Raw genomic sequence first — 26,260 nt, 5'->3', positions numbered from 1 at the left:
TGCTAATGTAAAGCTTTCCCGCAGTATAGTGCTGCCACCACAGTTGAATTTATACTACAAAAAAGTGAATTTTCAATTTAGGTGACTTCCAGAGGCAATGGCACTGGAATTTATTTAAGGATAACAGTGTAAAGGGTATTGAAAACAAATTAGCAAAAGTTTAAAAAGAAAAAAAAGTAAAAATGTGCATTATTGGAATTTCACCTGTGTAATAATTTTTGTCAGTCTACCTGGTGGTTGTTATGACAAAATGTAAAAAAACAAAAACAAAATGGGAGTAAGGTGTGTGAATATTTTTCCAAGGCACTCTACAAATACAGTAATGCAACTTAATGCCAACAACTCGATTCTAACTGTGTAACACTTCACATGGAAACTTAAAATTAGACCAGAACATTTCTGCACCGCATGCAGAGGTCTATGTGAGTTATGAAGGGGTCTATTTCTGTTATCAGATTTCCACAGACAACAGCTGCTCTCTACAGCTTCTAAATAACCAACAGACTCGAAGCACATATGATGCAAACACACTTAACCGCATCACCTTGTCCTCCTGATACAAAAGGTCCCACCTGGCTAAATCCCCACTGACAGCACCTGCTTTGCAGAATAAAAACACGATAAATGACATATGCGTGCAGAGAAAAGCTAATTTTCTGCTCATAATGCACCAAGTTCAATGCGGTAAAGTGGACGGCATGCCAATTTGTAATGTGGCATGCAGAAAGCAAACTTTCAGAGGACGAATTGCAAACTAGACATATGCTATGAGACTAGAAAGGAAAGATTTCCTCTAATAACCAAAACTACTGTACTAAATACAGGAACTTCTGCTACCTGTCACTCAAAATGTAAAAATTAACCACTCTGTATTTTATGCTCTAAAGATAAAATTAGCTCTATAGGGCTTCCTGTTGAAGATTCAGACACTGCAGTGACACCTGATTTATTTACTAACCTCATAACGCAGATTCTGCAGCTCAGATTTCTATCTTTAAAATAACTCCATCATGTGTGACACATTTGTGACTCAGGCAGGGACATGCTTTATACTCCATGTCACATGCACAAATTAAGTGCCCACTCCCTGCAGTGTATCGATTTCCTAACTGACTTATGGCAATGCCGTGCTATGAGCTCAGAAACCGCTCTGCACTGATACCAGACATGTTAAACCCAAGCTCTCCCCAGTACTCAGTTACATCCACCGTAACCCTGGTTACCTGCTGTCAGTCTGCATGTTTGAAACCTGACATGCAGTAACTCGTACAGTTGGGAGTGCTTTGATAAGTTCTGGGTCAGACAAGAAGATTCTGTGCACATTCCCAAAACATGAGACTGCTGGGAATCCGAGCTGCTTCAATAATTGGAAACATTTCCTCACCAATGTCCAGAGGATCCATTGGTCAGGCGGACTGCAATACATTAAAACTGTTTGGCTTTTTTTTAAGAAGCTTTAACCAGTAACCATCAGATTATCAAAAAATAATCACCTGAAATGTATGGTTGAGACATTGATGAAGGTTTTTAATATTTTAAATGCAACATATTTTTATATTCTTGTAAAGTTTTGACTTAATTACTTCTCTGACTGTGTTCTTCCAGCAAATGGGGATTACTAAATTAGTTGACGATTATTTCAATAATCGATTCATCACAATTAATTATGATTGAGCACTTATTGCCATCCAATTATGAATCAGTTAATGTTTTCCTAACAGTGTATAAATTAGGCTTGCATGGTTAAATGAAACATTTGCATTTTTTTTTTATCAATTACGGTAATCATCTGAATAATTGATAGAATAATCCGTTACTAAAATATTTGTTAGTTGGAACCCTAATAAAATGTTTCACCCTGTAAGAAATAAAACTATATAATGAATAAATTCTACATTTTTTTGCTTCAAATTACCGGAATAAATTATGTTTTCAATAAAAGCCTAATTCAATTACACACACTTGTATCTGAGTCTTCTTGATAAGATTGCTTTGCTCGCGTCAGGCTGTGTTTTTTAGCACGGTCCACCTAAAAGTCAATGAGTCTTAATGAGTCTATTTTCTGCGAACAGCAGTATGCAAATGTTGGAGATTGTTAGATAAAATAATCTGTTGACCTCTGAAAAGGTAAAAGTCTGTGTCAGTCATGGTTCCCCAGGTTGACTTGCACCGTTGAGCTGAATTTAATTGAATTGCCATGAAGGTCGTTGAATCAACAGGAGTCAGACATTTGATAAGGAAGTTTTCATGGCACAACCCCAGGAGGAGCCTGCAGAGCAAACCCACCACTCACTGGAGGGAGTATATGTCCCTTCCAACCTGGAGCAACAACGAAGAGTTATATTTTTGCAGACAAGGTGGGTGTACTATCACTATCAGATCTTAATGCTAAAAGAAAGTAAATTATTTTGACAAAAAGAGTTGAAAATTGAATCGCTGAATGTCTTCTAAAAAGCTAATTATGCTGTTATACCTCTGCAAGAAAAAAAGTTGTATCTAAAACAAGCTGCTTGTCTATAAAAGGAAAGTTTATTTTTAGACAATTAAGACAATTCTTTCCCAACCACAAAACCTATTCCAAATATGAGAAACTGAAACTTTTGCGCCTTTAACAAATCAATTGATCAAATCAGCAAAGAAGGAAGCTCCAACAAAGTTTTCTAACAAACACATGAGAAAAGACCCTCACTACTCATGACTCAGCATGTATCTAACAAGCTGATCTGAGATAATAGGAACAACGCAGAGCTCTGGCAGGTATGAAAACATGAAGTGTGTTTTCACACTGCGGATCATATACACCCAGTGGGTCGTAAGCTGGTAACTGCAGAAATATTGATGGGAATGCTATTTGCTCCCAATTCAGAGAGTTAACTGCTAGCAGATGGTGAAAGGACGGCATCCAAAAGTGAGAGCGGCTGCCACAGACAGCTCAGGTATCCATGAGACTAATTAATACTGCATGTTGCGAGCATGACATGACTGACAAACTCCGTCGCCGCATCTCTGCAAAACTTTTTTATGACTCATCAACAGAGTGAGAGTTACAGTACAAGTTAAGAGACTAATTTTCCAGATCTCCTCAGATGCCCTTATCTCCCTCTCTCAGATCTTCTCCCAGCTCGGTTTGTTCGCTATCTCTGCATCTCCAGTAGCAGAAGGAGAAAGGCAGTAAGCCCCAGGGGAGGCCAGGCAATCTCTGGTCGCTGAAAGGAAAGATGAACAGAGCAAGATAGAGGAGAAGGGGAGACGCAAATGAAATTTCCGAAGCATTAAGACAACCCAGGTTACGATAGAGGTGTGTGGTTGCCAGGTGATTCCTAGCAAGTCAAAGTGTTAGATTAGCAAGGAGAACTGATCAATTTGCAGGTGTTCCCCTGGATGTTTCCAGATGACAGGCGGATGTGACCGAAGCTCAAGGAGAAGGAGAAAATAACCTGTCCTGGTAAACAGGGTGATGCGGCAGCCTCAAACTAACCCACTTTGCAGACAATCATATTCTCACTGAACCTGCAAACCCCCCTTCTCCACCTCCACCCGCTGTCTCAGATGCTCAAGGACACAATTATGTGTGCGCGTCCAGCACGTGTCTTGTTGTGTGAGCTCTGCTGCAGCCTCGGTGAGAGAAATTACCGGGATCCCATTGCAGGGGTCCAATAAGCAAATATCCAGCAGAAACCACTCACCAGCTGAGACATTCAGTCACACACCTGCTGGCATGCATGACGTAAACACGCACCCACTATCTGAAATACAGCAAATGCATACAGATTTATTTTAGTAAAAGGAGAGACTGGAGCAAAAATACGAAACAAAAAGGTGGTGGAAACACTCTCATCTGATTTATGGCCCCAGGTGTCACTAAAAAGCCGCCTATATTGCAGGAAAAACTACCAGAGTAATATCTGTATAGCATAAGTTCAGAAATGGCCTCAAAGTGTCAGAATTAACGATGCTGACCTAATCAGAGTCTGAAAGCCAGGCTCGTTTTAGCCAGCATTAAAAATAAGAACTCTTGGTGGGTTCAGTGTTCTAACTTTATTCCATCTGTGAAAGTAAAAGGTTGTGACACAGAACCCAAGTTTAGAGGCCAATATGGCTGCCACACCTTAAAAAAAAAATTTGTGAACAAAGTATTTCTGGACATGACCTAAAGGGAAATGTTATTGCATTAGGTTTTATTTCTAATAACAGAGAGCATTAGAATTGGTTTTCCGACTTCCTGGGCTTTCATGTAAAATTCTCTCAATTTTGGATGTGATGTCATTCCCAGATCCAATCTGCAACTTCAGAAACAAATCAAACGCTCCATTAGATCTGGAAATAGGAAATCATGTTTGGTAGAGTTGAGATGTAAATTGAAAAAAAAACTAACACAATACGGCCAACTTCCAACTATTCACAGATTTTTTTGTACAGTACTAAATTTTCTACAATAGTAGAAAGAAAATGCAGCTTGGGAAGCTGAAATACCCAACAACAATGCGGCTTGATAAGCTATTGGTTGGTGTTACAAAGCAGCCAATTCAGGAGAGGCACTCATTTTCCGTGTCGCATAATGCTGCGGGGATGTTTCACTGTAGCTGCTGGGCATTTTGCCCTCCTACCTTTGTAAATTCAGATGCTTAGTAGACGGCTTCATTAAATGGACTAATATGTTGCGCTGGACTTGTCATGCTGGCCATTTTAAGTTCCCAGATTCAAACTCAGCCAGTTCGAGTTAAATGCTGAGACATAGTGTTGAGGTGAGGCTCTGAAACCAACAGTCTAGCAGATCAGGTGTGCTGTTGTGCTGTACAAAGACAAAAGTCAGTGAATGGCTGAGCAGCTCAAAATAATCCACTGAAAGTGTTGTTTTTGTTTTGTTTCTGGTTAAAAAAGACCCACACATCCTCCCAAGGAGTGGGCGTGTGGGAAGAAGCTCTGGCGTGAATCAGAGAGAGACTTGGTGAACAAACGTCAGAGGACCGATGGTGCAAGAAGAAGAAAAGCATCAGAGTGCTTGCATATCTGTAGGTCTCTGTATCGATAACAAAGCGTTCATTCTTAGCAACAGAGAGATCCACAGATAGCAAGATCCACAAACTGGCACAGTTTGCATGACTAGCAGTGGTAAATTCTAATACTGGAGCAGAAAAATAACACACTTTCAAACTGTTCAATTAAAGTATAATTATCAACAGTCTGTTTATGCTAAGTGGGAGTCAAGGCAAGTGGCATCCACGAATACTGCATGTTAAATACTAACAATACTAACAAAAACATGGCTTTCAACAGGCTACTGGCGCCAAAACCTAAGTGACACACATTTTATACAGCAAGTCAAAACAGATCTCCATGGTTTTGTAAGTTTTGTACACAAATCTAGCCTGACTGCAGAATGTCTCTACAAACACAATCTCTATATTGCTTCTCTCCTACTATAAACTGACCTAAAAACAGCATCAACACGCCACAGATTGGCTTTTACTACAATTTGAGCCTGTGCTGTAACTCTAGTCTACTACATCAGTGAAGCTTTCCTGGCTCTGTCATTCGTCTCAAGTGAAATTGAGGCTTAAATTACATAAGCCTGGCAGCTTCCCTGCAGGACAGGTTCCTGAGTAGAGGGAATTTATGTACCACCATATTTTTATTAAAAGCAAATCTGCAAAGAGATTATCCACCTACCTTAAATACAATCATGTTCAACAGATTTTCTGCCTATTTTCAGAACCAGGAACACAAAACGCAGAGCAACAAATATTTTCCTTCTATCTACCCTGACTGTGAAATAAATTAATGCCTTCAGTCTATGTTCACATGCTGTGAAATTAGAAACACTTTACTTAGTTCACATGGCTGACATTTCTGTCACCACTCGGATGTACCAACAGCACAAGGAAAACAGGTTTTTCAGTAATTCTGACTGCATAAATGATTGACATTTAACAGGTATTACCAAAGTAATTTCACAGCGTAAGGCTAGTCTACCACCAGGAGGGATCTTGTTTGCAAGATCAAAGTGTACCAAGGTACAAATTTATGGTTTCAAAACTGCAACATGTTCCTGTTGCACGGTTTCTTCTGGTACCAAAGTTAGTGGTAGTAGTAGTGTGCATTGCAAATGACTGAAACTAAGACTGTTACACTTTTCATTGCCTTGAAAGCTGCTATAAAAAAAGACATATTACAGATATAATTTTTAATTCAAATATCAGATTATTTTAGCAGCAGTAATAGTGTTGCTTTTCTGTTTTAAGCTAGAGCAATTAGATCATGCTTTTGTTTTAAAGTTTTGTGGATTTTCAAACTGTAGGAATTAAATACCAGCCACATCATTCGGCCAAAGCTGAAGAAAGCTGAAGACGTAGATCTTGTCCTTCTTCTTACTCCAGCCAATTTTAGATTTGACGTTATGAACCGACAGCCTGTAAATTCGCCCCAATGACAGTAAACTGGGTTGTTTCTATCCCTGCTTATAAAACACTGAATATTGCAGGTTTTTAAAAGGAAACACCACTTAACAACCCTGCTTTTATTGTAAGGTAGGATTTGTTATCAATTTTAAAGGACATTATAGAGGGGAAAATAGGAACAATAAACCCCAAGACATAAAACCCCAACTTTCATAAAAAGCAGAAAAGATGCAACTAGCAGATTCTTTATTTTTCACATTTTTTCAGGATTATTTAAAAAATTGTTTAATTGTTTCAGCCCTACTCATATTATCACCCATATTAAACACAGGCAGTCTAATTAAGTAACTTTTGAAGAATTTTAGTAAGCGGTACTAGAGTAAAAGAAGATAAATTTGTAAACAATAAAAAAAGTGGAAGAAAAGAATTGCTTCCACTTTACAAATAAGCACCATTTGTGTTGGTTTGTATTCTAAAATACTAATAAAAGGCTTGAGGGGGCAGTAGAGATCGGCAGCCAGGTAAAGATGTCTTAATATTAGCTTGATTGTACAGCAGTAAAACTTACAGACGCTGTCTGAGTATGGAGAAGGAAAAGCAGTCACTATAAAAGGAAATAAATCTCATCCAGTCTGCTTGAATAAATATTGGTGAGGTAGGAGACTGCTGAGCATGAACTCCTCTGTCACGTTTATTGCCTCTGAAAAAAATAAAAGACACACAAACCAAAATACATTTTGTAAAACGAGAGGACGCAGCATCAGGGAAGAGTTATGAGCCAAGCCGGCGTAAAGAGACAGACAGCAAATATTACACTTTATTCATATCTTCTCATAAGGTTGGTGACAGATGTAAACAGCAAGTCCTTTCAAAGCAGCTTTGACAGAAAACGCAACTCAGCCCAATTAGTTTCACAGCCCTAACTAAATACCGCAGGAATAATAAATGTGATGTATTTAATAAATGGAATATAAATTTCTCAGCCTGGAGATGTTGTTCTGACACAGCTTGCTCGATGAAATTAACACAGAAGCCGTTTTTCATCGAGTCTGAGAGAAGGATAACCTTCAATCCCCTGTTGGAAAAAAGGACATTTTGATTGTTCTGAGCGTTTCCGTGGCAACGACAGCATGGGGACTTTCAGATTAGCTCTAGGAACCTGTACTTGTACGCTTACTGTTGTCTTAAACCTGAAAATAGGCTACCAGAGACATTTTCTCACACATAAAATGTCAAAATGCTAAAATAAAATATCAGAAATTAAAAGTAGAGCTCAGTTCATTTATAGGCTGGGAATAAAATGGAGACTGGGTTTATGTTACATAAAAAAAGATGCTGCTAACCTCTGTTTCCACTCCCATGGCCTCCATCTATTCCCTCCATACAGTTCACGTCCAGGCTGAGAAATCCCCAGGCTGTCTCAAAGGGCCCCGAGATGAGGGAGCAGTGAGGCTAAAAGACCATAAATGATCCATTCTTATACTCAGCTCCACTTGTCTGCATGGTCCCCGGATTAAACAAAGCAGCCAGGTAGACGTGAGGCAGCTAGAGCCGTGTGGAAACCTATTACTGAGGCAGATTATGCCACTAAATATTAGATACATACAGCTGATACCAAATATTAACATATCCTTTAATATAAAAAACACAACTTCATTTTCCTCCCACAATAAATTAGACTAAGCTTTTGCTAACACTACCTCCCTTGTGATTACCAAAATAAGTTAAAAAGGTCAGAATAATTAAGGATTTTTAAAAACTTTATTTAAACTCAGCAGGTTATATACATTTTCTTAGTATTTGGCAGAATTGGCTTTTATTCATAGTGAGCACAAAAAGGCTCTGACGTTTTGTGTCTCCTCACACAAGCTTCTCACAACGATTTGCTTTAATTTTAGAATATTCCTCCCAAAAAAAGAAAAATACTGCCTACAAACTTTGTATGGGACTGACATCAGGTCTTCGCGATGGCCACTCCAAAACGTAATTGTCTTTAAGCCACTTTGTTTCTGACTTATATTGTATCAGTGACCATTGGAAATCCAATTCATTTCCAAGCTTTAACTTCCTGGCTGATGTCTTGAAATGTTGTTTCAATATTTCCACATATTGTTGTTATTGTAGTCAGGATACCATCTTTTCTCAGTAGTGCTCCACTCCCTTCTGCACCTGAAACTACATGAGCAAAACCCTATTAGTTTTCTAAGCCATAAAACAGTTTGTCAGTGGGGTTTTTAATAGCTTGCCGATTCAAGACGTGACCAAATTTACACAGAAATGTCTTCACCAGAAACAAAAAACAACCTTTTTCCAGATTTAAATCCAATGGAAAACCAGTGGTGTGAGCTGCAGGGAATATGAGATGGAACAAATGACCCTAGAGAGATTTTCCAAATATAAATCTTCAGATGCACAACAACTAATTGTATTAATATTTATTTCTACAACTAGATTTTTTTTTCCTTTCAATAAGAGATTGTGCAATAAAACATCAACTGATTGTTAAGCTTTTCACACACCTAAGCTCAGCTTTCCATATTCATGATGGAAACTCAAAGGTTTTCTATTTATTTATTTCTATTCCAGTGACACAATCAGTTCGGGGCTCCAGGGATGAGTTACGCTCTATTACCCAAACAAGAAAACAACTGACGGAAAAGGTTTCCCCAACACTGTAATTTAACATGTTGCAAGCATGTTGGTCATGTTAAACACCTTAAAAGAATCACAGTGCACATTTACAAAAAGGCAGTACGTTCCAGTATGACCTGCTATCGATTAAATTACAGAAAGGTTGCCAGAGAGAAGAGAGAGACTGCGTATGAAAATCAGATTTAAATCCATGTTTGCACGCCTCTCCAAACAAGATACTTTGCATTTGTGAGCAGACTGGAACAGCAGCGCATTTGTTTAGCCATCTGTGCATGAATGTATGGTATCCAAAAAGGCTGGTCAATGTAAACTGAAACGCAGAGACCTACATCGGCTTATCACGTGTTTGTTGAGTGAACATGGGGATGCATGTTGCAGCTGTTGTTGCAATCAACTCCTAAGAAACAAGCTTGCTGGATTTTGTCTTGTTTGGTATGCCATGACAACAGGAAGCACATACTTAACCCACAGTCAGAATCCCACCCTCCGCAATGGCAGGCTTATAACAACGCCCAAGACTGTCTCCATGGAAATGCATTTTCCAAAATTATTCCTCAAACCTATTTATAGAGCAGCCGACCACGAGGCTAGCCAGCTAATATGACTTACAGTACAGTGAGAGTGGAAACATCTATCGTTCCCTCTTCTCAAAGGCTTCACACAAACAGCTGACTCTGACAGCGGTAAAGCAGCATGCTTGGAGGAAGTCTGTGTGTGCATTAGTTTTCGAATTTCAGGCTGATGCAAGAATCAGCAGAGGCTGCACAGGCAGAACGAGGCGTGCATACAGCAGGTAGCGATGTCGTCCCTGACCTCCTCTGACAGCGCCGCCGCTCTGTTACTTTTTAAGCTTCGCGTATTGAATGAAAATGAGGAAACCACAGACAACTTCCAGTTCAGCCGATTTTCACCACAGTCTTCCTTTCAACTCTTGACGTTACAGCAACCTGCAAACAGCATTCACACCCTCAGAAGTGCCTGTTGCAAACTGAAACAGATCTCTCTAATTCAATGTGATTTTCTGTGCTAAATCAAGACTGAATGCTCCCAAATTGTATGGTGGAATAAAACATGATTTTCAAATTGTAGGAATAAATATCTGAAAACTGTGGTATGCATACATACACACTTATATAAAAGTCACTGCAACCACCTGCCTTCAGAAGTCACCAGAAAACACTTTACCCTTAATGCACCACCCTAAAGGTTAAAGATGATAGTGGTAGAATCATGCTGTGGGCTGACTTCAGGGAAGCTGAGCAGAGCTGATGGGAAAATGGAAGCAGACCTGTTTAAAGGCTGCAGAAGACTTGAGTTTTTATAGAGGTTCACCATCCAGCAGTACAGAAACCCAAAACATACAGTCAGAGTTGCAACGAAATGGTTTGATCATATTCATGTGATAGAATGACTTGGTCAAAGTTCATACTTCAAATGAGAATTTGTGACTAAAAAAATGATTTTTATAGACAATCTGATTGAACTGCTTATCAAAGAAGAATATGGAAAAAGTTTGGTCCACAGATGTCTAAAGCTGGAATAAGCAAACCCTAAAAGACACATAATAAGTGCAGTCAAAGAAAAACCTTTAAACCCAGTTGAGACTAAATTACACACAGATGTAGAATTTACTTACCAGTGAGGTGACTTCTGAAGATAACGAGTTGCACTGAATGCTAGGGGCATCAGGGTGAAAGGGATGTCCCACTGTCATTATGCAATCATCAGTTACGGAGAGGTGTTGCAGATTTGCTTGGGCTATAAATTTTTAAGTATTTAGTATTTGCTGCACACTTGTCAAATAAAATGAAAACTTTGTACTGGTCTGTCACATAAATTCCTCATGAAACTCCTCAAATAACAGCTATAAAATTTGTGGTTGCAACAACAAAAACACAAACACATTAAATGGGTATGAATACTTCTCCGAGGTACTATAAAAAGTAACAAAGTGTCAGTAAAGGTAATAACTGGACATTACCCTTTGACCTCACAGCTTGGTTATCTAATTATGATCAGGCTAGCATGGAAGTAGCACAACCTCGAGCAAAGCTTAAGCTTTGTACACATTTGGTGTCTGCAAACAAAAGTCAGAGCTCGAGGGAAAAGCCCTCCCCGGTTCTGCTGACGCCAGGCCTTCATTAAATGCTGAGTTTCTCATAACCGAAGAGCACCTGCACAATAAATAACAGCTACAACTACAAACAGTGTGGCAGTAACTCAGTGACCGAGAACAACAACAGTGGGTGTCAGCTTTCATTAAAAAACCCACTAATTCACAATGACGCCTAATAAGACAGCAGAATGCCGCCATTTTATTCAAATAAGAGCATTTTAGCAGTGCCACTGTATACTATTGGTATTGATTAGCTCCATTCTTGCCGTGAGTGAACACTGAAGTGTTTTTTCTTCCTTCCATTGAAGGAGCAGAACAATAAAAGAAAGTTGCTTTTTCACATCAGGGCTTCAACAACAATGCATCATAGAAACTGAGATATTTACAAAAGCATTTAACTCAAACTGGCTGAGCAGAGAAAAGATTGTGCTCTTCAAGACCGAGGCTGGGTCCACAAGATTCAATTTATTGTACATTTTCTCTAATATATACAGGTTCAATTTTATCTATACACGGGAGAAAGAGCGGATACCTTTTAGCTCGACTCACAGTTCCAGTTGCCCATAAATAAGAACAAAAAGTCTTCAGGACATGATTTTTATGATGTGAGGACATAAAAGACAGATCACTTTAGTCGTAAGGAAATGAAGTTTGATAGAGTCAAAAGGAGACTTTCAAGCCTGAGAACACTGAACCAACTGTAGAACAAGGTGATGGCAGCATCATATTGTGGGGTCGTTTCAGTGGAGGGTTTAATAATTAAGTATTTTCAACTTACCCTTTAACAAATACATAAAAACTGGTTTCAGAATGGATATTGCAGGTCAACACTACGCTTCTTTTGACATCTAAAAGAAAGGTCTGTGCAACTATCTTAACAAAAGTGTAGCTTTCTGCCAAGAAACTGGGTCAAATATCCAGCCAGAATAATGCTAATTGCTACAAAACATAGTACAGATGCTTAACCAAATGTAAGTAGGGGTAAGAGCTGCACAATATCAAATCAGTCAATATCATGTCAGTACATTATGAGGCCAGTTGGATGGAAAATGCTGATTAATTGTAATCATTATCAATGATTTCAGCAAGAGTATTCCAATTACAGATTTTCCTGACATCGTGGGTTTATAGATTTGAATATCGATCTATATTTTTAACCCTGTGTAAATTTCAGGAAATCGGCAATAAATTTAATCTAATGCAACTTTTGACTGTTGTCTGTCATGTCAGCCTTGCAAAAATAAAGGCTCAAATAAAAACCTAAAAGCCCTAAATTCATGACATCCCAAGTTTTAATCTTCTTAATGTATTTACAAATAGTGTGTTTATCCCCCTTCATGCATGCAACCCTAGTTTTCTAGCATGTTTATTCCAATGTGCTTCCAAGCATCGACTTTCCTGTGGTGATATAGTATGTTAATTAAAACTGACCAGGCTCAAGGCTCAGACTCCTGACGCAATTATAATTTAGCAATCGAATAGTCAGTTTTCCTTTCCTATTAGAGTCAAGCTTTATAACAGAACATCAAGAATCCCACCTGAAATTTATGAGACAGAGGTTACAACCCAAATTCAAACACACAAAAAAGAAGTCATGTTTGTCAGGTCTCTCAGGTTCAACTAATCACTTCTAAATAATACAAAAGGGACTTCAGAATTTAGTCCATTGTTTGACTGAGGTGTACACCTTTTGTTTATCTTCTCCATGGTGAATACCCCTTGTGAGTGCCTGTGTCTACCATGGCACCGCTACAATCTGGGTAATTACAGCGCAAATACAGCAGGCATCAAGCCCAACACAGAGCCTTGCTTCATGGGGATCATTGACTATGTGGATGTGCTCCGAGCCCGTTCTGTCTCACTTAAAATCTCACTCCTTGACCTCTGGTGGTTTAATGAGGCATTCATGAGCATCTTTCACAAAATATAGACATCTAATCCCAGGAAGAGAGAAGCCAGATGCAGAAAGGAAGAGAAACATCTAATTTCGAAGAGCTTAGAAGAGTCAGTATAACTTCACCAAGAAGCTCCAAGAAAAGATTAGGTATTCATAAAATGGAGAAGACTTTAACCCAGGTTCAGCTCAAAGTGTAAAAATGTTCCCTAGCTAAGAAAAGTGATGAACTTAGAATAATTATCTTTTAATGTATGCATAAAAGTGCAGCAGAAAATAAAGCACAACAAAGCAGATTTCTATAATAATAATAATACATTGTCCTTGAGTACCACTATGTTCAAAAGCTGATAAATTACTTTAAGAAACACAATTTGCATATGTTTACACAAACAGACTTTCCCTTCCCATCAGGAGTTTCGCTGTCCAAGGCAAAAGATGTCAAACTTGACGGCTTCAAGTGATTTTTTTTTTTTATGCGACGGCTTTAGCTTATCCATGTCAACCACCCAGGGTAGAAATAGCACTGAAGAAGTAACGACAATCTGCAGCCAGCTTGGCACTGGGCCTTGCTGAGAAGACTCCTTAGTGACACACAATCCCATTCCAAGTAAAGGCCTCAACACAACCATATTGCCACAATACTCTCTTTATCCTGTTTAACCATGAAACACCCTCATATCCTTGGCAAGTGAAGCATGTTTCACTACAAAGAGCAACACAGAAGCACACGCAGAGTTCCTTGAAACAGGAACGCCTCAACTATTGACTTCTCCGCAATAGTTGTCCAGTTATCCAGTTCATCAATCCAGTTATCAGCTGGATTTGTCAGAGGAAACCACCTAGTCAACCTCTGAAGAATCATCATTCTAAAGTGGAGGAGAGAACGAGGCACGATCTTGGTTTTCTGAGGCCATTGTAGTTTTTTTGCCATTTCTCAAAGCACATACCGTACTCTTTTTCTCTGATTTTCAAATAAGTCTGTGCCCTCACAGTAGAGCTGGACAATAAATCATTAATACTATATGTTGCGATAGACATTTCTATCAACACTAGTAGATTTTTCAATAATTTCACTGAACTCTGATCCAAAACCGCACAGCACTCTGGGGGATGTAGGCAGAGGAAAGGCTTCAGCTGCTCAACTTCTCACAGCAAAAGCAAGGATGGTGGAATCAACTAACTCACTCACTCTTTGGTTACCTAGCAACACACTAACTCTTTTGTTACCTAGCAACACACTCACTTTTTGGTTACCTACCAACAACTTGAGAAACTTGTGCAAGAACCATTTTCAGGTTTCACCACACTGCTTCATAACTGCATAAAAATAAAAAACAATGGCGTGGAGTGAAAATTGTGTATAAAACAGGAACGGTCACACCACCAGTTTGTCAGCATTTCAGATATTCTAAACAAAAAATGAATCAATAATTAGCGATATGACCAAAGAAAGTAGTGAGACTTAAAAAAACAAAAAAAAGATTAGGCTTTTCTTGCTACTAATCCAACAAGAGGTGAAGAGGTTAACCCTGGAATGTCCTGAGCTTTTAGCTTCAATTAGATTGGACTGATTGTTTTCTCGCTGTGGTCCATTTTAGCTAAACTGTAACCTAATGAGGCAAAATTGTGTAGTGAAGGGAAAGCAACGGATTATCTATCATTCTAAGACTTCTTCAAAGACAAGCCTCTATCGTAGCATACATTCTCCACCTATTCTGATGTTTCTTTATTGTAGTTTTTTTTTTCACTGCCTCTGCTGAGAGCAGGTAATTGTTTTCTGAATAAAACTCTGTACTCCTGAAGTTCGAATAATGATCATTTCATTATTTCTGCTGATGGTGAGAAAAACGGCAGCTAGGTTGTGTTTAATAAAAGGGGGTGAAGATAAGGCCGAGGGAATCCTCCCATCAGAATTCCCCTCATCCTCTGAGCGATCTCCATCAAATTACTCCATTAGTAAAATAGGACTCGTTCATGCATGATGTTTCCAGTTCCAATTAAGAGCTTCCTCGCTGTTGATGGCCGAGCCAGTTTTATCTCTCCTGCTGCTTCTATTGAAGTGGTGATACTCCTCTCACTGTGAAGCCCTGATGTGACAATTTTCTGCCTCAAACTTGACATCTGTCATTTTAGATTGACAAAAATAAATATAGTATATAGTGTTATAATTGATGTCGAAGCTTAGATAAATGGCTCAATAGAGCAACTGATATGAGAAACAGCAGAGATAATATTTACATAAATCTTTTATATCAGATTGCTTGGATTAAACTATACATTTCTGTCCTTTTTATGACTTTATAATCAAAATTCTAAGTATAATCATAATTTAATAATATACATACAATTTCTAGATCAAATGAATTAAATATCAATACCAGGCATGGCTCAGTATTAGGACCTCTAAATAACTTTAACCTTGAGTTTTAACAGTATTTACCCATGAAATCTCAAACAGAAATGCACTTTATGGTCCAACCACTTTTATTTAAACAAGATGCTATTATTTCTGCTGTAACTACAGTACATAAAACTTTTAAAAAATAGTTATGCAACTTAAATCATTTATATATTAATCATTCATCATAGTCAGGCTATCTGCTGGGATAGCCAGAGTGAGGGCTTTGGTCTGTGTCTGTGTACTAATGAAAATATTTCCAAGCAGTTTAATGTCTATCTTTTAGACAGGGGGAAAGCAATGCAGCCTTGTTTCAGAAAGCTACCTAGCAGTATGTGGGGGAGGGGCAGCATTGGATCATCATTTTAAGGCTATCCATGTTTTCTGACCAGAAATATTCCCAATTTCGATAAACAGTAGGGAAAATCAAAGCTGCCTCCTTTGGCTGCAGCAAGAAGTGAGGGAAACTGAAGGGCAATTCTGCTTTTTCTAATCCACCTTATTAAATAGACTTAAACAAATAGACCCTATGGGTAATTTAAGGTGTAGTTTAAGGTGCAGAGTCAATAATAATCAGTATTAAATCACATTTAATTTGAATCTGAATAAAGTAGATTAAAGTACTTGAGAAACAAGAGCCATCAAATTTTTAAAAAGTGAACATTTACATGGAAAAAATGATAGAAGCCAGACTTTTTTGCTAGTTTTACCTAATCTTAATGTTCAAAATATTAAAAACAACATTTAAATCACAATGTGTTTCACTTAAAGTGTGATGAGTGTAAGATTTTATAATAGTGACGGGGCGTAATTAAGGAGATGGGGTTTCATCTTACATCTTCTTTTATTTTAAGGTAAACAGTCATGAGCCAGTGTCCCGATATCTGGCCAGCATCAATCCTTCACTGGAGCTTTCATTATTTCACATAAACTTGGGAAAACAAAGGTACAAGGGATCAATACCTCCTGAAGCAGAGGTCAACCGTACCTCTGTCCTGCTAATTAGCTGCACGCTCAGGCAGCCCTGATTTTCTGCAGGACAAAAATTTCATTGTGACAAATTGCACAGTCCGTAGCCATTGTCCTTTTAAGGTCTATGACCTCCAAATTTTGACAACTAAAAATAACCAGCACCTGTAATATGGGACTCCAATAGTGGCAGACTTCTATGGAAAAAACAAGCTTTTAATGTTTAATTAATCATGTCATTAAGTCATTAAAATGCCAAATAAGTATGGGTTACATTTATATTTTATCAGAGTTAATGGTCACTCCTACTGCCCTTATCAATTGAACTGGTCTATAGTTAACTCATTGTCCAGGTTAATCAGTCAATTACAGAGTATAGTGGTACCAATAAACCTAAAAGATAATCAAAATAACCAAAACAAAAGCCAGATTGGTGTGTTTTGCATAATTATAGTAAAGCAGTGTTTTGCAGATACATTTAGTCAAAACAATATTATATTTAAAAACATACATACAGAGGTATAAATAAAGGTATTTGTTAGGTTTTAAATAGTGACACTGATAAACCTCAAACCTAAAAATTATGAACTTGTTAGTAACCAGGAAAAGCCTAATTGGCTAATCTTTAATTTTTATAATTTCAAGTTGTTGTTTTTTTTACATATTTTGCTAAATAAGGGCATTAAAATGAGTGTTATGTTTTAAAGAGTGTTACCAATAAAACTCAAAGAAAACCAGAAATCAATCAATATCTGACAGATAATGCCTGATTGGTTCAATTCGCATTGAATAACATAACATTTCAGTCTATATTTAGAAGTGAATTCTACACTTAAATTATGCATTTGCTAAATACTAATTTTAATTTTAGTTAAGACAGGCATAAAATAATTTTTAATAATTCATTTAAAACATCTGAAGCAACGTTGTGATCATTTATTGCTCCATTGGGAAGGCTCAGAAAACAGCTGCCTGTTCTCTGAGCAACGTCAGCTGCTCATTTGGAGATATATTTTCTAAATATTTACCCTAATAATGACGCCAATCTCCGATCAAAAAGACATAAAAAGCGGGCGGCCGATGACCTTCAGGCTGGAGCCGCCGGGTCACCTGGCCTCCCAGCAGAGGTTCCAAACAGCCTGGAGAGAAGGAGGGTAACCAGGTGCTGCTTCCATCCATCATCACTTTACGCACACTGGCCCAGTTTAATGTCCTTTTCAGACTTGACTGGAAACACGCTGGGCCACACAGAAACATGGGAAGCAGCTAATTAGTTTGCCAAAGGCAGAAGTTCACCAGTCATTTACCACTTCAAGGGTGAAATTTCCTTCCAGAGTGCTAATGAGGACTTTGTCCATCACTGTAGTCTCATTCATTACAACACGACAACATCGTTCTAACTAGATAACAGCAGAATGCAACGTCATATTCCAGTTTGCATCTGAAGGATTGTGCTGTAGCCTCCCTCGCTAAATACGGTCCAGTAACCTGAACCACCTCAGCCTAAAACAATTCCTTTGACTACAGGGCAAACAGCTGGTGAGCGTAAGAAAGGGTGTCATGCTGAGCAGGTGCTGTAATGTGATGTGCTGAGGGTTTAGCAGGGAGAAACAGGGAACGCAGAAGCTTGGAAATCTAGCAGAGGACAGGAGGAGGAGAGTTTTTCCTCTCGGCGCCAATGAACTGGACCAGAATTCCTTTGTTTTCTGGGATAATGAAGCAACAAAGGGATGAAATTCATCTCTTTTTATGCAGGAGCTTCAGCTTTAGTATGTTAAAGCATATACAATGTAATAAATTAAAAATATATGATAAATACTTTAGGAAATGAGATATCAGCAAATTAAATTTCAAGACAAACAATTCATATCAAACTAAAATCCATTTTGGTTCAAATTTCAATTCAGATTATTCAAATTCATTCCAAAATATTCTAAAATTTATCTATATTCAGAATCGGCTACATATAAAGACAAACCAATCCAATATTAATAACTGTACGAGTCCCAATATTAAAAGACATTCCAAATTGGGGTATTGGTGACAATGTATATCATCTGCCATAACGGCAGATCTATTCAGTCTAATTCTATGTGTTGTATTTTAAGCACAAAGCATAGAACTTAAGTGAATAAGTTCCATATTGCACTTTTGTGTTGTTTTTACACATTTGACCAAGCTTCTTAAGGTACTGGTGTTTTTAAGTGTGCAGTACTGGTACAGTGTTATCAAATAAATTTGTAATTCGGTACATTTATGTCAAATTTATGTAAAAAAAAAAAAAGAAACAAAGAACTGTTGAATTAGATCTATTTCTGGTAATTAGTAAAAAGTAGCAATGACTACAGGTAGCAGAAACACACAAAAAAAAAACAAAGGCAATGGGCGGGTAGTACTTTCCACGATGAAGCAGAATTAATGCACAAAGTTAACGACAACAATAGCTCTGCTAACATATCAGCCTAGTATAGAAACACCTATAACAGAAGTACTAAGCCAGGGGAAGAAAATAGAAGAACATACACAGAGTTAACAAAAGCAAGAGCTCTGACTGGCAATGCAGCAAGGCTAAGCACAAAGCCGTTGAGCCAGGAAATCTTTCTATAGGATAGAAAAATAAAGAGAACACAAAGTTAATGGCTCCAGTAGCATTGGCTGTCACCATAAAACTTACCTTGTGCCTTTGATGAACCTTTTTGTAATCTTGCTCACCTAATACTAATGAATATTTTAAGATATATACTGTATATATATATCACATACCTCAGAACTTTATCAATATGTTCTCATTAAAGTCTGTAAAATGCCTGCAAAAGACATCTAACAGGTAAAGGTGATATGTTCTTTGTATTTTGCACTCACCCATATTGACATGTTTGCCCAGTGACTGTATCCCATAAACCCCAGAAGGGCTCAATTACTTTTTAAATTCAGAGGCAGAACTGAAGTTCTCTGCTGTCTGTGAATAAACGTTGAAACCAAATTAGTGAACAAAGCCAAGCATTTTATCTCTATGGTCACACCTTAAACCAGGCATCCCGCTCACATTTCCACACCCGTATGCAAAAACAAATACTGTCACCTAATCAGGAGCATCTAAAACACAAAATGAAACACAAAAATGATGTCAAGTTACATGAAATAAAGAGGCAGAAACAGAGCACTAAAATCTGGTCACATGCTTCCAGTTTAACAGGGAAAACGCAGATTATTAAGCAGAGAAAGCCGAGGATGTTTGTGACTGCGTAGAAGGACCAGCTGCTTCTACTGCAGTCTCAGGTAAGGTTGTCATTTCCGTACTACAGCACTACTTAACATAAGAGGTTTGCTGTTGTGTTGTGCTTAGAACATTGCTATTTAACTGTCAGCCAGTTGTTGACTGCAAACCCTGCATAAAACTGAGCTTAAAGACAACAATAGCACATTTACAGGTAAACAAATCTAGAATTTTCACTTGTATTGATTAATTAGTTGATTGAAATTTGCTGTAAGTTAGTTTACTTAATATTTCTGTGATGGTGCAATAAAACATTCAATTTCTGGGAAACGCCCAAAGATAAGCAACGTCTTTTTTTAAATTTTATAAGATGCTCATCCAGGCACTATGGACTGTAAGAATAACATTTTAAACGCAAAAGCTAGGTCCATTTTCACACTCTGAAGTAAACACTTCCACTAACTCAAGACCTTTTCATGAGATTGGTTTAAAAATATCTCATAATCCAAAATGTTTTAATAAACTACAAACCAGCAGAGATGCACCGATCAGGTTCTTCCGAGCCAATACTGACATCCCAGTTTCTCTGAATTCTGACCTGTCAAACCAGATTTTAACCAGTTCTGCTTCCTTTTAAAAAAAAAACATATATATAAAAAGGGAAAATAAATGTGCTGCATTATATTTGATAAAAGCAGTAGTTTTCAATATAACATTAGTTATTAAGATCAGGTCAGTTTTATTTATGGGAACAATACCAACATGTTAGAAAATTACAAACATAGGCCAGTATTGATGGTTCTGCCAATGTATTGTATAACTATCGGTATTACAATAATTATTATTATTCATTTAAAATCCCATCTTCGAAAAAAAACAGTCCGTAGGCCAGCAGGATTTATTAAATCAAGCAACTTGTGCATAATTGGTAAATTTTATTCTTCTAATGATGATGATATTGATTGCAGTGATTCAAACTTTTCATCCTTCCTCTTTCTCTCTCATCTGCCTCTCTTCTTCCTTGCCTTTGGTTGATCGGTGTCTGATTTGGGAACCCAAAGCATGTTACAATATTAATATTGTAATTAATGATGATATATTTGTTACATATAAACTGTAGGACTCAAAAAAAGTTAAGCACCCAGAGTAAATGTGCTGCATTTACATATTTATTTGACATTTACTTCTTTGTGTGCTTCACAGTATTCGCCTCATATTTACAAAGACCACATGAGCCACAGGCACAGCGTCACAGAGGAAATGATTCTGGTTAGGATCCACACAGGTTTGATTACAACCACGTACACTTACTTTGTAAAACTTGTAAGTGACACCCTCATATTCCTCCCCTACTGCCCAAACAAAATTTCTGTGCTCCATTTACAACGTCCACTGTCACAATCTGCTCCTATTAAGCGTAATTGCACTTTTCAAAGGTTAAGTTTCAACCACCAAGGCAAACGCTTTATCCTGATGTGGAAACAGTTAGCATGTAATGATCGGCAGCTAGGACACAGAATGGTTTATAGACTTGAAAGGAATATCCATTCAGCAAATGACTCGCTTTGTAACTACTAACCTCTGACTGAAACACTACCTAATCACTCTGTAGGAAAATAATCTGGATCAGCTTTCTCACCCACTCAGAGAAACTCTCTCCGTGCACACAGACACTTTCTCTGAGCATCACTAAATATTACTCAAGCAGACCAAAGAAATCAGCAGGACACTACTCTGACAGAGAGGCTACACGTGAAATGAGAAGTTTGTGTAATCGTCAAAAACAGAGAGTTTGTACATATTTTTATGTTACTTTACCATAACATTTCAGTCTATATTTAGAAGAATGAATAATAAATACAGTAGAAATATAAATACAAAACTTCTCTATGAATTTATGAAAGATAATTCTGATTAGGTCAGGTTTTAAATATACGTCCTACAGACAAACATTAAATCCCTACCAAACAGGACTGACAAACGAATGAACAAACTAAAACTAGATGGTAAAGGACAGATGGACAGATGGATTCTTTATTCTCCAAAGAGAAGAAAGTTTCACACTCTGTTTTCAAAGCAGGCCACACAGCTGTCCATCATCTCCCTGAGCCAAAATGACCCAAAGTGTGACATTCCACCACCGAGGCCACATTAAAGTGTTTATATTGCATCTACTGCCCTATTCAGGCCTACATGTGCATAACTGGTGTCGAAAATGGGGTCAGAAACCACTGAGTGCAAAGGGTGAAGTACATTAATGAAACTGTCTGGGTGGATGGTTAGCTTATCAATCATTCTGCTACCTTATCACCTTCAGCACAGTCACAAAGCTTCCTGTCACTCTCTTATCAGGCTAATCCTGCTAACTCGAGCACAGAGGCTGTGAGCACGGCGGGAATAAATTAGTTTACTCCTACTCTGATTGGATTAAGAGCAAGAAGTGAGCCCTGACCCTTTGACTCCGACGGCTAAAGGCACCGGGAGCTCAGCTTTGATGAGCAAGTCGGCTTAAAAGGAAATAAATAAGTACAGGGAACGACTTAATCTTTAACTTCCAATTTGGACATCAGATTGTGAGTTACTTTTAATATAATTCTGCTTTGATTAGCTTATGCAATGGAAATAAATCTTTCACAAATCTCAAATGTCAAAATGGAGGAGTTTATACGACAGCTGAGTTAATAGAAATCCAGTCCATGAGTCTCTGGAGCCGTCTGTCTGCTCTCCGTCCCTGGGGAGCGAGGACATCATGACTGAGACTACATTAGGGTAGCAGAAGCATTCAGAAAACCATTCCTGCAAACATAGACTATGAGCTCCAGGACAACAGCATATACATCCCTCTGCAGCTTTATAAATAGAGATATGGAAACAAAAATTTGTTTCTGCAGCTGGGAAGTCCCACGTGAATACAGACACTTGGCTGTCACAAATTGACAGGCTTGCATTATAGAAGCTGCGACAGCAACACTTCAGTGGACTAAAGAGCCTCTCTGTGACAGAGAAACAAAACAGTAATGTGAGGAGAGTGAAAGGAAATGAAAACTTTAAAAAGCCTGCCACGAAGAGCAGTGACTAACCCAATGGAGTCAGTGAAGGTTTAAATAGGACACTAGAAGGATAAAATTATACCCCTCCTCAGACTTGGACTAAAAATCCATAATACTTTGACAACCTACTTAGTACTGAGTGAGATCACCAGCTAATAAAATCTTGGGGATTCCCAGAGCTTCTAGTGAAAATAGGAAAACTGAGGTAGTTCCTCACTGGTCCAGATACCCTGAGGTCCAAATGCAGAATGAGGCGATGAGAGAATCTCATGAGAATGCTCAGAAAAACATGTCAAGGTTTCACAGTATTACGGTATTTATACAAAAGTTTAAAGCAAAAATGTCTAACATGATCCAGGAGTATTATTTTTTGAAGAGAAAAACTAATTATTGCTGCTGCTACTGAAATTAGACAATATTTTAATTAAAAATAATTAGACAGTCAGATAATATTGGTGTGCACCTAAGCAAGCATCTACATTTAGCCAGCTAAATTTAGCCAAATTTTCAAGTAAACCCTAACAAATTATAAATTTTCCTCCGTCTTCCTCCTTATAGGGTTTTCCTCTTGTATTCATAAAGTAACATAGGCTAAACTAAAACTAAATTGTTATTAAGGCAAATTTTCTGTTTGGGTACTTTTAAAGCTGCCTAAAATACCTCTAACATCTATTGACTGTTTGTGTTTGGGGTTGCTTTATCTGTAACATTTTCCTTTAGACTGCCACAGTCTTCCTTGATAACTGGAAATATTTTCAGGCAATTAAATTAGTCTTTCCCAAAAATGCAAGGAAAATAGTCTAATACCCTTCCTCCAGCCAGCTGATGGACAGTGTGCAGCAGTGCTACAGTGTTCCTTTCTGCCACAAAAACTTCTGGCATCTTACTGAAAGAAATCTAAATTTTAACAGCAGCGTGAAAGAACATTTTGGTCCTTTTGAAACAGTATCTTTTTAAAACTTGTACTTTGGTACCGGTGTCCGAAGAGACTGTGGCTGTTTAACAAAAGATTATAGTGGAAGTGTTAAAATAGCATCCATGGTTAAAGCAAAATGAACATTTGCCCTGCAAAAGAGCCGTGGAAGTCACTTTTCAGTGGTTATAATCTTATTTATGATCAAAGTACATTTGTCCTTTTTACAGGATGTGTTTTAGCATTATGGCATCTGTAATTTTCTGACACCTGAGAAAAGTATGATGTCAAAGGAAGTCAAAAAAACAAAAGCGAATGTAAAAGGACCGTTACAACTTCCTCATTCTTTTACTTCCAAATGATTTCCCTGTTTCACCTTTAACCTCAGGCGGAGGCGGTAATAAACCCTCCCTAGTTTCAGTTAAATAGAAGGGGTCACCAAGAGAGGAACAAGCCACAGTTCTGCAAACACAATCGCTTTCCTTCTTTATTGTGAGCCACAGTGAAGCTGCATCTACACACACACAAACACACACACAGAGGCCATGTCCAAGACCTGCATGAGGTTGCAGGAAAACCCAGGATCTCCCAGCTGAATGGGGAAACACCCAGGGAGGGGAGAAAGCATCCAGCAGAGTCTGACATCATCCAAGTGCGGGCTTGGGTGTTCATGTGTGTGTGTGCACACAAACTTTCTCCCCATGCTACCTCTCACACTGACACACACTCGTGCACAGATGTGTAGCTTTCCTCTTTGGCTGTGAACAGATATTCATTATTCTGAGTTTCTGCTGCAGTTCACACAGATAAAACCCCATAAAGCCAACCCAGCAACCGTCTACACACAGAGTATGGAAATGTCAAACATCTATTGCAAAAGCATGGAAATATGACAGTCAAATGTGGCCACGCGTAATCACTCCAGCCACACATCGCACTGCAGATGCAAGGAAATGACCCAAAATCTTAACTCACATGCAGCCATAGTGAAAAGCTCTGGTTGTGAAGTTGAAGGACAATAAAGTGAAGCATTCAGTGTAAAAGCAGATTGTTTCAGTGAACGGGGCAGAGCCAGCGGGGTGTCGATGAGCTTCAGCAAGTGCTCCAACAAAAAAAACTGCAATGCCTCCTGTCAAAGCTCCACGTCCCGCTGAGGATTAGTAAAACCACACAACAGAGGGGTGTTGACTCATCTTCAGCCTCACCTTTTTCCGAAAGGAGCCAAACCATGAGGACGCGAGGCAGCAGCGGAAAATCTTCAGGCTAGTTAGCACTACTTCCTTAGCAAACCCCCTCGCCAGCCAGCAGCCATCCAGCCAGCCTTCTCTCCGGTCCAGCCAGCCCGCCCGGTGCTTCCTCCCAACCCTACCCTTCCGTACAGCCCTCTCCGCTCGGAGAGCTCAGTCGTCCTGGGACTTACCGGTCTTATGTGTTGTTGGTGCCGTTGTGAAGAAGAGACAACTACGGGGAGGCTGCCGGCCGCCGTTCCGCTGCTCCGGGACAACAGGAGTACCGATCTGCACACTTTCGCAGCCATCTCTGTAGTAGTAAAAAAAAAAAAAAAAAAAAAAAAAAAAAAAAAAAAAAAAAAAAAAAAGAAACCCTCACCGGGAAGGAGACTGCTGCGGGCGGACCGAGACTCACCAAGGGGAAGAGGGAGGGTGGTAGGCGGGTTACGGGGTTGGACTATTTCTTCATACACATGCCCAGTGTTGCACCAGTAACCAATGATAAAATACTCCACAGGGTACTCACTGAGAGCAAGGCTTCATTTCCACGTGTCCAAAAAAAAAAGAAAGAAACACTCACACAGGTACCTTATGTGTAATTCACTCTCATTGACTGAAATCTTGCACCGTGAAGTGTACTATCTATATTTTTGTGGCGGTTAATATTGTCACCAGAAAAGTTTTAAAAAAGTACATAAAATTAATGTAAAAAATCACACAGATTGCACTCTGCAACAGAATAAAAAGTCATCACTGGCAGTGTTATTTTTTTACTTTCCTACAGTGTTCATTTTACAAAAAAATAAATAACTCTCTGATTGTGAATATAAATGGACAATACCCTAAAATTACCAGTTTGTTACAGTTTGCATTCACTAGTCCAACTGCTTACAATCTAGAGGAAAAGATCACACAGAGACTTATTAAGTTTTTAATAAATAAATTAGGTCCACTAATTTCTATATATTATTCTGATCTTTACTTAATGGATTTAAGTTGCAAGGAAATTGTTGGAACCTCTGGTGTTGTTCTTCAGTGGCTTATCTTCTATGTGTAGAACCAAAACTTTTATGTGACTGCCTGGTGTGCAGCAGGGCTCAATACTTGGACCTGCCTTTTTCTATTTCTACATTCGTCCCTTTGATAACTGCTTAAAAAATTTGTCTGTGTTAAATAATTTATGTGACAGCTGGTGAGTCCAACAAACAAAGGATAGCAGAAGAACAACTTTCAACAAATTTCAACATAGACTTGAATAAATGTCATTACTGGACATAAAAACAAACATTTTATACAGGATATCAGAAAAACCATTTGAAATAGGAATTTTATCAAAAACAGGCAAATAACAGGGGTAACAATAACATTTTTAATTACTTGTCTCAATAGAACTCTGTTCTGATTCCTTTTGTTCAGTGTGA

At 38.3% G+C, this 26,260-nt stretch overlaps 1 protein-coding gene across 1 annotated transcript in view; it reads right to left on the bottom strand.

Annotated features, from left to right (window-relative positions):
- The window catches only part of mcu (mitochondrial calcium uniporter), a 65,597-nt gene extending 40,401 nt beyond the window's left edge, over positions 1-25,196 (bottom strand). The window contains exon 1 of the mRNA XM_005810986.3: positions 25,031-25,196. Coding sequence (XP_005811043.1) covers positions 25,031-25,147 — 117 coding nt within the window. The 5' untranslated portion in view covers positions 25,148-25,196. The remainder of the gene's footprint in view (positions 1-25,030) is intronic.
- Positions 25,197-26,260: the final 1,064 nt, after the last annotated feature.

Source organism: Xiphophorus maculatus, chromosome 22 (genome assembly GCF_002775205.1).
Source record: "Xiphophorus maculatus strain JP 163 A chromosome 22, X_maculatus-5.0-male, whole genome shotgun sequence".
Taxonomy (NCBI): Eukaryota; Metazoa; Chordata; class Actinopteri; order Cyprinodontiformes; family Poeciliidae; genus Xiphophorus; species Xiphophorus maculatus.
This window is presented reverse-complemented; position numbering and strand designations above follow the sequence as displayed.